The sequence below is a fragment of the Encephalitozoon cuniculi genome, chromosome VII (genome assembly GCF_000091225.2).
Source record: "Encephalitozoon cuniculi GB-M1 chromosome VII, complete sequence".
Taxonomy (NCBI): Eukaryota; Fungi; Microsporidia; family Unikaryonidae; genus Encephalitozoon; species Encephalitozoon cuniculi.
This window is the reverse complement of record NC_003234.1, coordinates 26024-39107: the sequence shown is the minus strand read 5'-3', so window position 1 is coordinate 39107 and position 13084 is coordinate 26024. Positions and strand designations below refer to the sequence as shown.

Genomic DNA, 13084 nt, shown 5'->3' with positions numbered 1-13084 from the left:
AAGAGCACATAGAAAGTCAGGTTTGGAGGAAAAGAATGTGCTGGAGGACATTTAATTTTTTGGAGAGGACCCGTTGTTTTCTTGGCTTCTCTTTTTCTTGTTTTCATGAAGAATGTCCAGGGCCCTATTTATGTCTCCCTTTGCCTCTCTTAAAGCCTTTGTGGCCTCCTCATCCTCAAATCCCATCGCTTTGAGCTGCTCCAGCTGCACTAGATGTGCTTGCTCATCGATCTGCAGGTCTGGCCTGGAACTTCCATATCCTGGAGGAGGATATCCATGCATCCACGGCGTACGGGGGTCCCGGTTGAAATTCCCCATCTGAGGAGGGTATGAGGGGAACATCCCACCGTATCCTCCTCCGTTCATTGTGCTCAGAGCCCAGTTTAGTCTCTCAGGTGTAAGAGCCTGCTGAAACAGCGATGGATTTGCTTTCATCATGTTCAGAGCTTCCTTTAGCATTTTCTTTTGTTCTTCCTTTTGCTCTGGAGTCATGTTCGGGTTCTGTATGTTTAACACCTGATCCAACAATGCTGGGTTGCCAAGCATCTGCTCCATTTGCTGCATCATTGCATTTGAAAATGCCTCATTGTATCCATCTCCCTGCCCAGATGAACCGCTTCCTGGAGGAAACCCATATCCATAGGGCATCTGGCCATACATCTGCTGAGGAGATCCGTATCCATAGGGCATCTGGCCATACATCTGCTGAGGAGATCCGTATCCATAGGGCATCTGGCCATACATCTGCTGAGGAGATCCGTATCCATAGGGCATCTGGCCATACATCTGCTGAGGAGATCCATACCCGCCACCATATGGAGGCATGAATGCAGCGTATGGATTGGGTGTTGACTGGCCATGGGCAGCATAGGGATTTCCTCCGGCATGAGATTGCGTGTCAGATCCACTTGCATTTTGATAGATATTTCCTGGCTTGGATATGGGGTTTGGATTCTTGTGCTGCTTGATAACAAATAGCTTTATCTCCTCAGCAGAGCCCTTTACATAGTCGCTAAGCTTTTTGTCATCTTCAAGCTTTTCGCGTTCAAAAATCAGCGTCTGCTCCCCAGCAGGAATCCTGACAGATTCTCCCATAACACCCTCAAGTTTCTTTTTCAGCTCTTCTATTGTAATATCCAGACTCTCAACCTCCACAACAAACTTATTCTTCAGGTGTTGAATGTTTATCTTCATTTTGAGGGTAAACAAATCAACTTTTTAAAGCCTTAAATGTCTCGCCAGCAGAATGTCAGTCGCTGCAATACAGCATATCGAGGAGTCCTGCCCTTCTCCTTACATTTGTGGCTCTCCAGAACCATGTAGCCCAAGTCTGTATATCTTTTTGTCGTAGAAAGATGCAAAAAAAACCCTGTCACTAGTAACAGTTAGCCCGTACGCAATGGAATCCGTTGGAAATCTTTTCAAAACCTTCAGTTCTGAGTCGCATATCTTCACTCCTTCATACATACAAGATAGATAGAATATCTCCTTCGCCCTGCAGATTCTCCATACACCTCCTCCGATCTTTGCCTTCTTCACCGGCTTATACATCCTCTTATCAACAACTTCTATACATTCATCATATGCCCCAACATACACATATTCGTCACTCTCGTATATGGATGTAACCCCGGAAGCTCTTTTCATTTTATGGTGCTCAGACCATGTCCGTATGTCCATAAAACTCAACGACCCATCTTCAGATCCATACATCAATTCCTTGTCACTGGCCTTCAGAACCCAGATGGGCGCCTCGGCAACCTCAACAGTCTTCAGAAGCACCATCTCCGTTCCGTACACACTAATCCTTCCCCGAACATCGGAAACAAACACTTTGTCACCCACAAGCTCTATATATGTATTGATATCTACCGTGTTTATCTTCACAGAGCTCAGACCGTTCAGATGCACTGCTGAAACATCACCGGAATTTGCAGAATACAGGATCTGCCCCCTTATCTTAATATCAAGAGTCCCAGATGTTTCAAACTCCTCCAACATCTTCATGCTCTCGAGGCTGTAAAGATGTATCTTTCCACTTCTCACTCCCTCGTCAAACAGATATCCTCCCGCTGCCAGGACCGAGGGTGTGTGGCACAGACAGTCGATCGGAGTCGGTGCCTCAAACTCCTCCATCAGAGCCCCAAGGGAGTCCCCGGGCCTTTATTCAACAGTTTCGATGGACTCTGAGTTCATATAAGCAAAAATTGCCCGTCATGCCTTCTTGCATCGGGCCTTCGGTCGGAGACAGAATCCTTTTGAATGTGGTGCCAGAACTTGCTAAGCAGAAAGTGCTCGTCGGCGTGGGAAATGGTGGCATCAAGCGTCTGGTTCTGCAACTTTATCAATATCTCCACCAGCCTACAGAACCTCATAGATGCTATTTCGTTATTCCTGGTTCTGTTGGACTCCTCCACATCCCTGATGTAGACATCCATGGGACATATAAGAAATGCTTCGTTTGCAGCTAGGTCGTCCAGAACCTGCCTCATGTTGAAGTAGCTTGTGCTCTTCTCCATATATCCAGACAGGGTGTTCAGCCTTTTCAGGTCAAGCCTCTGCATCTGGAACGCCTTGACGACGCAATAGAACGAGTTGTAGTTTCCCACCTTTTCTAGGTGTCTCAGTAATCTAAAGAAGTACCTGTAGTTTCTTCCCCTTAGTAGCTCGTAGGAAATGAAGTTTGTCAGGCCAGTATTTTTTGACCTCATGTGCCTTATATTTCTGCATCTGCTGTTTCCCGGGCCATCGTAATCAACTAGCTCACTGGGAGATATCTTCCGAAGTATTGATAGGTCAATGGAGGTCAGGGCTTTGGAAAGTTTTCTGGGTGTCATGTGATATATGTCTCTGCTTTCGGCCTTTCTGGCCTTACTTATGTATCTTTTTTCTTTTCTACCGCTGCAAATCTGCTCTTGATACCATGAGCGGGGCAATATATCCGCATTCCATGCATTTGAGAACCCTGTTTCTTCGTCACTCGACTCCCTAACGACCAGTTTATCGCCAAGGGAACCTTCAGGCATGCTGCCATTGAGATGTTCTGACGTGCAGGCTGCCAATTCTCTGGAGCTCATCATGAACCTGCCATTCCTCTGACATATATTTCGGTAGGAAGACCCGTTCACCTATTGTTTATTAGCTACCAAAACACCGTTTTACATCACTTCTCATTGAGTTTATTCCTTAGCCTTTTCCCGTTTTCGCTTCTGATATTTCCAGAAACGACATCCTCAAGGAATCCAATGGCCTCATTCAGGCTATATTCTCCGCCAATAAACCCTAAGATTTCGTCCAGCAGCCTTATCTTTTTAAGAAAATGCCTTAGCTCTTCAATGGACCTGACATTTAGTCTTGCCACGTTGTTTTGGATATAGAAATTCAAACACTCAAACACGAAGCCAAAGCATTCAATATGGATGTCTGGACGGGACTCGGAGCTGTAGACATCCTCAACAACCCCCAGGATCTTGTGCAAATAGTAGTCGTTTTTGTTGGCATAGTTGCCTTCACGGTAGAACAGATCAAAGAAGTACAATATCTCCAGAACAACCTGGAACTTTGACCTTGTTAGCACAGAAGAGAGAAGGGCTTCCAGCCCTTTGCCCTTGATCGGCCCATTGATGTCTCGCAGTGTTTCCAGGGAAAAAAACATGTTCTCGTAGCTTTGCTTTTGGAAAAAGAGGTTGCTCCTATCTATGTCCCTTACAAGCAGGTAATCCTTGAAGGAAGCCGCCACCTCCTCATCGCTATGCCCGCTGGAAAGGGAGTCTTTGATTATGTCTGATTTAAACATGTTCTCAAAGTGCCCGCCAAGCTTCTTCTCAAAAAAGCCGTCTAGAAAATCGGAAATGGTGGAAATGTTGCAAAGCTCCGGGTAGGAAGAAAACTCTGCAATAAGCCCCCTGTAGTTTGAATAGAAAGACAGCCTGTTGCTCGAGTAATCGTTTCTATGCCACTCGTCATTGTTGAGTAGGTAAGCGATTTGCTTCTTGACCTGGCTTTCTTTTTGCTTCACATACCTCTCATCCAGTAGGTTTCTTAAATACCTCTTCATTTCGCTGCTGGCAGTATACTTTTCCATGTAGATGGCCATCTCCATACCCGAAGAAAGGATCCGAGTAAAGTTTCCAGAAAACACTGTCTGGAGCTCAGTGATCTTAGTCATTTTCTCGTGAATGAGATATTTGCTTTCAAAAACAGAGCTGTAGTCAATGTTACCGATAAAGTTTTCTGCCTTGAACACCCCTTCACAGCGACGCCTTTCGGGGTCCTCTACATACTCTAGAACAAGCTTCCGTAGGATCTTGTTCGTCGCAGACTCAACCGTCTCTTGGCACTGCGGGCTGTAGATCCTGAGCACCGGCTCCTCTTCGCCGAAGAAGTTCTTGGATTTCTCATGAAGGCCCTCAAAGGAGGTTTCCGCCATTTCAAACAGTGTCTTGAAGTTGCGGATAACCATCCCGGTTCGTCCCGCAATCATTTTTGCCAGCGTCTCCGCTTGGTTTTCCGTCGTTTTCTTTCCCACCTCCTCGATGACAGACTCAACCACTTTGAAATACTCCTCCTCAAGACTATCGGCCTGGTACTTCTCCAGGTCTCGCAGTGTATCTAAAACCACGACGCATCTGAAATCATCTTGATACTCACACTCATTATAAAAAACGAATCTGTTGATTCTCCCGTAGACCAGCTTCATGAAGTCTCCAGCCTCCAAGTCGACATCTCCTCGGAACTTTTTAATGCACCCCAGCTCTTCCAATCTATTCTCATCCACCAAGTCATAGATAGCCCTAATCTTCTTTGCAGCCTCAAGGAGCTTAGGACTCATGCCCCGATTCTCGGCATTATTCTTCACGTCGCTCTCAACCATATCTCTGATCGCACAAAACTCATTGAAATTCCTTCTGATTTCAAGAAGCACAAGGCAGATCTTCTGCTTGGCCTCAAAAACCCTCACGTCATCGTACTCCTTAATCATGTCCTTTACCTCCATCTTCATTCCAGAAAGCTCCTCTGTGGTTCTGGATATCTCTTGAATGCTATCATAGCACTGCACATTGAGGTGATAGGACTCCATATACGAGAGGACAGAGTCACTGAACCCTTTATAGTTCTTTTCTATAATCTCCTCCATCGCCTTCTCCACCTTGTGAAAGAGATTCCTGAAATTCGAAGCATCTACAGAGCTATTTTTGTTCTTCAATGCCTGCTTCAGAGGATTGAAATCTTCTGTGATGAGAGTCTCCCAGTCTATTCTAATTTCCCTAAGCAACAAGTCGACCTCGTTCATGTGGGGATGCCGGGTTTCTCATTTGAAGAGAGCCAAACAAACAAGAGGTATCATTTATTGTTATTATACAGGCAGACATATTTCTTATTTACATCATTACTTTTCATTTTCTGTTGCATCCATTCTGCTAGCACACTGCTCGCTATTTCCTCCAAGGAATGTCTTTTGATCTCGGGGAATATTACTTGCTTGGAGGGAAACGGTAGCCTGAACTTCAGATAGAAGTCATCCTTGTCATCCACCGTGCCGAGAAACTCGTCGGAAAGAAGCTCTGGATATGCCTTCAATGCCACGTCCATCTGATTGAATAGCGGGATCTTTATTAGGGACACTCTGGAGAACATCGGCCTGAAGTATGCTATCACGTGATAGGTTTTGTTCTGCAGAAAAATGGAGATGGTCTTTTTGTTGAGGGAAAGCTTGTCGTCCCAGTTAATGATCTTTTCTCTGGCCTTAGCGTCCTTCCTTATTCCCAAAAGGGACTTCTGGCGATTCCTCTTTCCGATTGCGCTCTTGTTCATGTGCTTGGGAACCTCCTGATATAGAAGAAACTGGCCATGGATTTTTGATGGAGACCAGGTCTTTCCGTCTGTCCACCTCTTCATCCCATTTGGAGACTCCACAAAGCAGAAGATGTCTCCAGACCGGATGCTTTCCCTCTCACCAGGTGTTAGTCTTCCTTCTATTGCATTCAAATACCCTAGTCTCACAGCATGGACAATTAGGCAGGCCTCCTCATAGGTGTGTATGTAGCCAAAGAGTTTGTTCATTTGTAAGGGACCGATACCTGATATTTAGCCATTTGTAATGACCTCTATTTGTTCATCGCCTGATAGATATACGGTCCCGATATTAATCAATTTGGGCTTTTCTATTACCCCATTTATTATATGGTCAAGCAGCCTCCATATACCTGCAAAGTTTTCCTCAATATTCAAGCTGATTGGATAAAAATTTGGCGAATTAAATGTGTAATTCAGAATTTGCTAGATAATTTAATGCTTTAATTTGCAGCCGAAATTTGTTTTCTCGGTGTCTTAAGCGCCAGCTTTCGTGGTCATAAGAAGGCATACTGCGCATCCAGAACCTGTTGTAGAAAGAAAACACGTGTGTTCACCTCTTTCCCAATCCTTCGTCTTCCGATGGATGTTCTGCTAGCTCTGCAAACTTCACTTCTGCCCTTGTACAGAAAAAATATTCGACATTCCAGTATATAGTCCAAACGATGCCGCTCCCGTCAAAATGGATTTTTTGGATCTGTCGTTCACACCAAGACCTCCGGCAACTGCTCCACTGATAAGGCTGTTGAGCGGGGCATTCTTTGACCCATAGAGCTGAAGCGCAGATTCCGTTGTAGAGTATATCATGCTGACCTTTGCAAACGACTTTCCAGACTCATGGACGTGCCTGAGAGACGGCTTTTCGGACGACGAAAACACGCCGATCATGCATCCAAAAACATACCCCTGAAGTGTGTCTGAGGCTGTCTTCAGGAGGTGGGGCTTGATCTTCTCTATCTTCTCCCGGAGACATTTGGTGTTCATATTGGGGAGGCAATTCTATAGAAAATTATTCGGAGAGGTTTCTTGCTGCCAATTTGGACACCCCCACAGCACCCGCAAGGAAACATGGCGCTCGTGTCGTTGAGGTTCCATAGTGTAATGGTTAGCACCCTGGACTTTGAATCCAGTAATCTGAGTTCGAATCTCGGTGGAACCACTGTTTTCCACCATCGGATTAGCATCCGGGATGTGTTTTATTTAGCTGGACAGAGCCTCAACATGTCTATATCGCTGGGTGTTGCTCTTTCTGAAAAAAGAATACTTTCATCGGAGATTCTTACTTCCTTCTTGGCCTTGCTGGAAGCACACAAGGAGGAGAACAGTGTGTGGAGCTTCAGAAGAAGTCCATTATCGTCAGCATTGTAGGTATGGGCTGTACTGCAGATCCCCCTCACAACCCTGGCAAAGTCCTTTCTTTCGAATTTTGCCGCTTGAACCATGAGATAGTAGGTTTTAACGGGACATTCGTCAAGCACTTCTAGTAGCTTCTCCACAAGCCTTAGCCTGCATTCGGAGTTAACATATATGTCATAGACTGTTCTGAACTCAAGTATTTGTTTCTTATCTCTGAATATCATCTTTTTGTTCTCTATAACCTCCCGAATGACACACAGGGTTGCGTCGAAGTATGTGCGGACCATCTCTGGAGAAACAAGATAGTAAGAAAAGATCACTGGGATCGAGACATGGGGAAGAATCGCTCCGGCTTTTGTTGCCCTTTTCAGCAGGGCACATGCCTCTCGACGGATCCTTATGTTTCCGGACTTTGCACCGCAGATTATAAAGTCGCAATTGTTCGCTACCAGCTTGAAAGCGAGGCCATGGGCCCTAGCAGTGGCACTAAGTTCAACAGACTCCTTCAGGAAAGAAAGAAGCTCTGCACAGACCATGGCCTCCTTTCCGTCGAGGCCGCCATGCATTCGGGATAAAATCTCCTCCAGCTTCCATTTGTAAGCCATTCCGAAGTCTGGATCAAACCGGAGGTTGTATACAAGCCCAAGCTCCTTGTTCGCAGTCCATGGATACTCGGAAAAGTAGTCTCTGATGTATGGACTGCCACAGGAACCAAGTATTGCCACAAAGTAGTCAGTCCTTCTGGGAAACTCAGTTTCCTTGTACCCCAGGAGATTGATGAGCATTCCTGCATTCCTTGTATATGGGCTGTAAAACACAAGCCTCCGAAGAAACATTGCGAGCCTCCGTCTCAGCTCAAAGGAAAGTCTTGAGCTTAAATTCATAAGGACTTCAAGAATACTGTTATAAAACGGAACATTTCTGCTCTTGACAATCTCATCTCCAGAATCCAGGAGAACCGAGGCCGCGTAGACCTCATCAACACTGCCTGGGTGAAACTTCGAGTATAAGGCAGCTAGTTCTGCAACAAATGCATCCTCGATAAAAGGGATATCAATCCTCATAAACCTGCAGATGCTCTTATCTTCGTAAGAATGGAGTACTTTTGCAAGCAATCCAATATCCTCAACATAGTATTCAACATCCCTGGTGTCCCTGCTGCTCAGCAAATCTATGTACGTCCTGTAGCATGCTTCCGTTTGGAAACTGTTTTTAACCCTGTCAAATATTATCCTCCGAGTTCGGATAGAGTGTGGCTTTTGCATTTCAGCCGCCAGGACTCCCAGATCCAGTTGGGCAACGACATTCACCGCCCCTCTTACGATTGTAACTCGCTTCTCCTGAATGTGCTTCCTTGCAGTCCTTAGAATCCTGAAAAGCACTTTCCTTCCTATCAGTATCCCATAGAGCTGGATCCCGCAGAGGATTTTGGCCGCCTTTATTCGGGGCTTACGCTCCTTCCCACCGACTATCCGTAGCAGCAAAAGCACAAAAGATTTGATGACCTTAGAGATGGGTACGGCAGGCCTTGAGCTTTTGAATATGACTGCAAAATATAGCATTTCCTCCTCTGTATACTCGCTCTTCTTCAAAACAGCGACTACCCTTTCCAGCAGTAACCCTAGGAACTTGAAATCAAGGTCCCTCCTGCCTTTTTCAAACCCCCTGAGGTAACGGAGTGCAAGCGACACACACAGGATTCGGGAGTAGGACGTGGTACAGCTGAGGAGAGAAGCAGTGGTACCCGGAACACCGCCGGCTGAGTCAGAAAAAAGTCTCTCAGACAGCACATCAACAAAGCGCTCATGGTTTTCTTTGATGATTCCAGATCCCTGGAAGACCACATGTCTGTATATGTGCAGAATGGCGTGGTCCCTGAAGTTCGTTTCTCCGATATCAAATGTATCGAGAGCATCAATCCCATGGACCATACCCTCAAATTCCTCATATTGCGCAGATGATGCGGCCCGAATATACAGCTCAAAGGCAAACATCTTTGTAGTGTCTGCAGCTCTGCTTGTCCGCAGGAAAATTCTAAACAGAAACATGCGAATCGAGTCTCTGTTGCATCCCAGGATGTTTTCTGTTATATGCATGCCAATTTCCTGAAGCACACAAACAAGGCACCTCTCCTCTTCTCTGCTCAAGCTCTCAAGCATTCGCTCAGAACCTAGCTTCAGAAACCCTTCTAAGACTTCAACGGCAGACATGCTAAAACGGAACCTTCTCACCCGGAGCCAAATGAGAATATTTCCCATAGGGTCTGCTTTTCTTCTAAGTGATTCAACTCCCCAGTCCAGCAGTCTTTGATGCAAGTGCAGGGATTCTGTAATCTTCAAGGCAGCCTGGGAAAATGCATCAGAGCCATCTTCATCCTCCATCCTCAGTATGCTGCCAATATCTTCAGCCTCACATCTTCTTCCACCTGAGTCGTCTTCTGCAGACGAGAATTCGCAGATCCCAGCTTCCTTCCCGTCCATCTCTTCTAAAGACCTCATCCTAATCTCATGGCTTCCATGCATAAGCCCCATCCTTTCGCCGAAATATTTCAAAAATAATAAGTTAAAGTTTACTTCACAGCCATCGTCAGCTCCCAGAGTTATCATGGTATCTGGAATAGACCTCATAGTACTCTTCGTACTCGGCCTCGTCCATCATCTCCTTGTCTTCCTCAGTAATGTCGGCAAACAACTTCTTGGCTCCACCCACAGTTACATACTCGTCTATCTTTATATCCTCCTTGTGGTCGCCTTTATCGTCGGCAACATAAGGCTTTCCTAGATCAAACTCCTCCACAGTTGGAAGCGGTATCGAGGAAACCTCCTCGTCCTTCTGGGCAGGTATCTCCTTGCTCTCCTTCTCCTTCTTCATCTGGAGAACCTGGAAGTAGTCCATCGACGGAATATTGAACTTATCCGTCTCCTTCAAGAGAAGGACAATGTCATCTAACTCAGACATCAGATTCGAATACATCATGCAATCTGCGCTTCTGTCCTTCTTGTTTTCCACAAGATCTCCCTTGCAGTCCTCGCATTTGAACACATAGTTCTCCATAAGACACTGTGCATCGAGGGAGCTGTACTCCTTTCCACACTCCATACACACGTATCCTTCCACTTGCGCCATTTTGATGTTATTCTCTAAGTTTTTTGTCATCTTAAATATCTTGTACTTGATAACGTCCCGGACTTCTGCATAGTTGATATAGTATACAGTACGCAGAATCTGCCCGTTGTCTTCCCTGCTCTCCACCTTTGTCTCGTATTTGATGATCTTATCCTCCCTCAGCTTTATAATCAGCCGATTGACCTCCTTCGAAAGCATCTTCATCCTTTCACAGAGTTCAGTGTCGTAAAGAAGAGTCTTCCGAAGCAGAATGTCGGCTATGACCACGTGATGAGGCTCATAGAACTTCCTTACTACTTTCTTTATGAGGTCATTCATCACAGGCTCGTAATCCATTTTCTTGGGTAGAGATAAGGGGGTTTCAAATATCCTCCAACTATCCAGCGGTAGAAACGGCGGCAACAGAGAGGAAACTCAGAAAAACAGCTTTAATCCCCAAACAGATATTCCATTATGGACGTAAACACTCCCTTTTTCCTTACAAAAATGTCCCGGTCTTCAATAATGCCTCCACCCTGCCTAAAGGCTCCCACAATCTCATCCTCAACTACGGCTGTATTTAGTTTCAGACACCTTTTTATGCTATCCTCGTTGTCAAACAAAACGTTTATCCAATTCTTTCCATACTCCACCTCCAGGATATCCCCACAGGACTTAGCTGCGTCCATCACAGCATTGAGGTTTCCCGGTGTAAATCCATATATAGTCACATACCTCTTTCTTGCCTTGTGCTGAGAAACTAGGGGCTCTTCATACAACGTGTTCTGGGGTATCGATGCAGACTTGGTCTCGGATACTGCCTCAGGCATGCCTTCGGACTTATTCTTTCTCCTGAACAAACTTGGATGAAAGTCTGCCATCGGTAGGGAGGAAAATCTGTGAAATTTCATATCTCGAACTCAAAGTCTTCCCACATCTATCTAAAAACCTTGGTCAGGCAGAATATCACTGTTTCTTCGGAGGCCCGGAAGGCGTCAATCACAAACTTCATCCCCCTTCCCTTCATGGCCTTCAATTCCTCAAGCGAAGAACATCCACCCAGCTTGTACAAAGACTCCAAATCGAATTCGTCCATCCAGAAGTTGTTGAACAAGTAAACGATAACCGTTACCTCGTTGCATATACTTATGTATCCGGGCAGCTGCTGCATCTGAATTCCGTTGTTGAAGTAAGCTATCGATGTACCATCCACAAGAGTTGGAGATTCGTCAAATATGAAGTTCGAGAAATCAACGTCAGACAATATGGCATCGACCACATACTTTTTGGACTCGTTCAGCACCAACTTTTCCGCCTCAGCATAAATGTCCTTCAGATTCACTTCCAAAGGTGCCATAAAAGGAACTATTTCGCACAAATCACCGGATATTTCTTCTCTGTGGGACAGGTACATCTCCTCAACACTTGAAAAGTCGTCAGGGATATAGCCCATGGCTCCAAAGATAAGGTTGCCCTGTGAGGGTTCTTCAACTTCTTCCAGAAAAGCGTCTTTATCATCGGACTCCTCAAAGTTGATTGCCATGTAGCTCCTTCTCTTGGCCCTTTCTTCGTTGCCATAGGATCTTCTTTTCGGAGAAACCACAGCCCCTGGAGACGGACGCGAGGCTGCGCTATCTTTGAACTCTATCTGCGTATAAATTGTTGAAATATGAAACTCTGACCTTCTGCACTTTGAAGCCCTTAGGTTGGTGATTCTCACATACTTGCCCACCTCTATTTCATGAAATTCCTTCGACGAGTTGTAGAACAGAAGAACTCTACACCTTCCCATTCGAATCAGATAGTATTCCTCAAGATACCCCGCACTTCTCCTGTTCAGAACGCTTAGATACTCCACCTTTCCAAACGCCTCAGTAAAGATGGGCTCTGGCATCTCTTCATACTTCTCCAGCTCAATCCTGAATATCTCTTTGGCACTAACCTCCTTGCAGCGAAAGTATCGAGCTTCCGTAAACCTATTATGTTCCACAACAGGAGGGCCTTCTATAACGGGCTTTTCCCTGTACTTGGCCAGGCCTATTGCATCCCCAACCCTCATCGAAGAATACGGGAGGTCTTCTCCCCAGACAAACACCTTGAGGAGGTGTCTTGAAGAGGTTAGAAGAATGAGAAAATAGTAGGGATACTTTCTGGTGTAAGTCACAGAACTCATCCTAGTTTTATATCCAACCCTTCCGATTATAGGGGTCTGGCAGGAACTTCCATACCACTTATCCACAGTGATATATTTGTAGGAACCTGCCAAATAGAGCTCACCAGGTTTATGGTTATCGCCACGAACAAGGTTGCCTTTGATGGTTGGAACTTCAAGGGAGCTGTAGGGGAGTGTGTCATTCAGGAACGGAAGAAGAATTCTTTTAGGAAACTCTTTTGGAGCGGTGTGGAAATTATCGGGTCTACGACTGTGTTCCGCACCAGCCTCCTCCTCTGAGGCTATGATCTTTTCGCTTTTTCTTATGGTAAGATAGGTATCGGAATTAAACTCTCTTCCATGAAGAGATATATAAGAATAGGCCCTTGGCTCAATAATCTCAAAGGTTATCCCGTCCTCATGCTCCTCAGCCTTGATCCAGTCATGTTTGTAACACATCCCTTTTCTTACTCTGGCCTTCATCTTGTCAGAAACTCTCTTAACAGAAATGCTTTTTCCGTCAAATAAAAACATCTTGAAGTCGTAGGTGCTTTTCGACGATATTTCTCTGTATATTTCCAGGATTTCGTATTCCTCCATGTGGGGTCAAATGGGATC

The 13084-nt window shown here is 45.4% G+C and overlaps 10 protein-coding genes and 1 non-coding gene across 11 annotated transcripts; 1 reads left to right on the top strand and 10 right to left on the bottom strand.

The window, feature by feature from the left end:
* Window positions 1–51: 51 nt before the first annotated feature.
* On the bottom strand, window positions 52–1194 carry ECU07_0290 (uncharacterized protein; the record flags this gene model as incomplete). The annotated part of the gene is made up of 1 exon (NM_001041579.1): window positions 52–1194. The coding sequence occupies one exon, from the start codon at window positions 1192–1194 to the stop codon at window positions 52–54; it is 1143 nt and encodes a 380-aa protein (NP_585957.1).
* A 99-nt stretch (window positions 1195–1293) lies between these two features.
* ECU07_0280 (uncharacterized protein) lies at window positions 1294–2136 on the bottom strand (the record flags this gene model as incomplete). The annotated part of the gene is made up of 1 exon (NM_001041578.1): window positions 1294–2136. One exon carries the CDS (start codon window positions 2134–2136, stop codon window positions 1294–1296), a length of 843 nt encoding a protein of 280 aa, NP_585956.1.
* A 56-nt stretch (window positions 2137–2192) lies between these two features.
* ECU07_0270 (uncharacterized protein) lies at window positions 2193–3077 on the bottom strand (the record flags this gene model as incomplete). Its single annotated transcript, NM_001041577.2, has 1 exon — window positions 2193–3077. One exon carries the CDS (start codon window positions 3075–3077, stop codon window positions 2193–2195), a length of 885 nt encoding a protein of 294 aa, NP_585955.2.
* Window positions 3078–3163: 86 nt separating this feature from the next.
* On the bottom strand, window positions 3164–5293 carry ECU07_0260 (uncharacterized protein; the record flags this gene model as incomplete). The annotated part of the gene is made up of 1 exon (NM_001041576.1): window positions 3164–5293. The coding sequence occupies one exon, from the start codon at window positions 5291–5293 to the stop codon at window positions 3164–3166; it is 2130 nt and encodes a 709-aa protein (NP_585954.1).
* Window positions 5294–5343: 50 nt separating this feature from the next.
* Window positions 5344–6063, bottom strand: ECU07_0250 (uncharacterized protein; the record flags this gene model as incomplete). Its single annotated transcript, NM_001041575.1, has 1 exon — window positions 5344–6063. One exon carries the CDS (start codon window positions 6061–6063, stop codon window positions 5344–5346), a length of 720 nt encoding a protein of 239 aa, NP_585953.1.
* Window positions 6064–6462: 399 nt separating this feature from the next.
* Window positions 6463–6837, bottom strand: ECU07_0240 (mitochondrial import translocase subunit TIM22-like protein; the record flags this gene model as incomplete). The annotated part of the gene is made up of 1 exon (NM_001041574.1): window positions 6463–6837. One exon carries the CDS (start codon window positions 6835–6837, stop codon window positions 6463–6465), a length of 375 nt encoding a protein of 124 aa, NP_585952.1.
* A 103-nt stretch (window positions 6838–6940) lies between these two features.
* Window positions 6941–7012, top strand: ECU07_0235. Its single transcript has one exon. It is a non-coding gene; the product is annotated as a tRNA-Gln (tRNA).
* A 37-nt stretch (window positions 7013–7049) lies between these two features.
* ECU07_0230 (uncharacterized protein) lies at window positions 7050–9731 on the bottom strand (the record flags this gene model as incomplete). The annotated part of the gene is made up of 1 exon (NM_001041573.2): window positions 7050–9731. One exon carries the CDS (start codon window positions 9729–9731, stop codon window positions 7050–7052), a length of 2682 nt encoding a protein of 893 aa, NP_585951.2.
* Window positions 9732–9795: 64 nt separating this feature from the next.
* Window positions 9796–10671, bottom strand: ECU07_0220 (transcription factor TFIIE subunit TFA1; the record flags this gene model as incomplete). Its single annotated transcript, NM_001041572.1, has 1 exon — window positions 9796–10671. The coding sequence occupies one exon, from the start codon at window positions 10669–10671 to the stop codon at window positions 9796–9798; it is 876 nt and encodes a 291-aa protein (NP_585950.1).
* A 92-nt stretch (window positions 10672–10763) lies between these two features.
* On the bottom strand, window positions 10764–11195 carry ECU07_0210 (uncharacterized protein; the record flags this gene model as incomplete). The annotated part of the gene is made up of 1 exon (NM_001041571.2): window positions 10764–11195. One exon carries the CDS (start codon window positions 11193–11195, stop codon window positions 10764–10766), a length of 432 nt encoding a protein of 143 aa, NP_585949.2.
* A 56-nt stretch (window positions 11196–11251) lies between these two features.
* Window positions 11252–13066, bottom strand: ECU07_0200 (uncharacterized protein; the record flags this gene model as incomplete). Its single annotated transcript, NM_001041570.1, has 1 exon — window positions 11252–13066. The coding sequence occupies one exon, from the start codon at window positions 13064–13066 to the stop codon at window positions 11252–11254; it is 1815 nt and encodes a 604-aa protein (NP_585948.1).
* Between the last annotated feature and the right edge of the window lie 18 nt (window positions 13067–13084).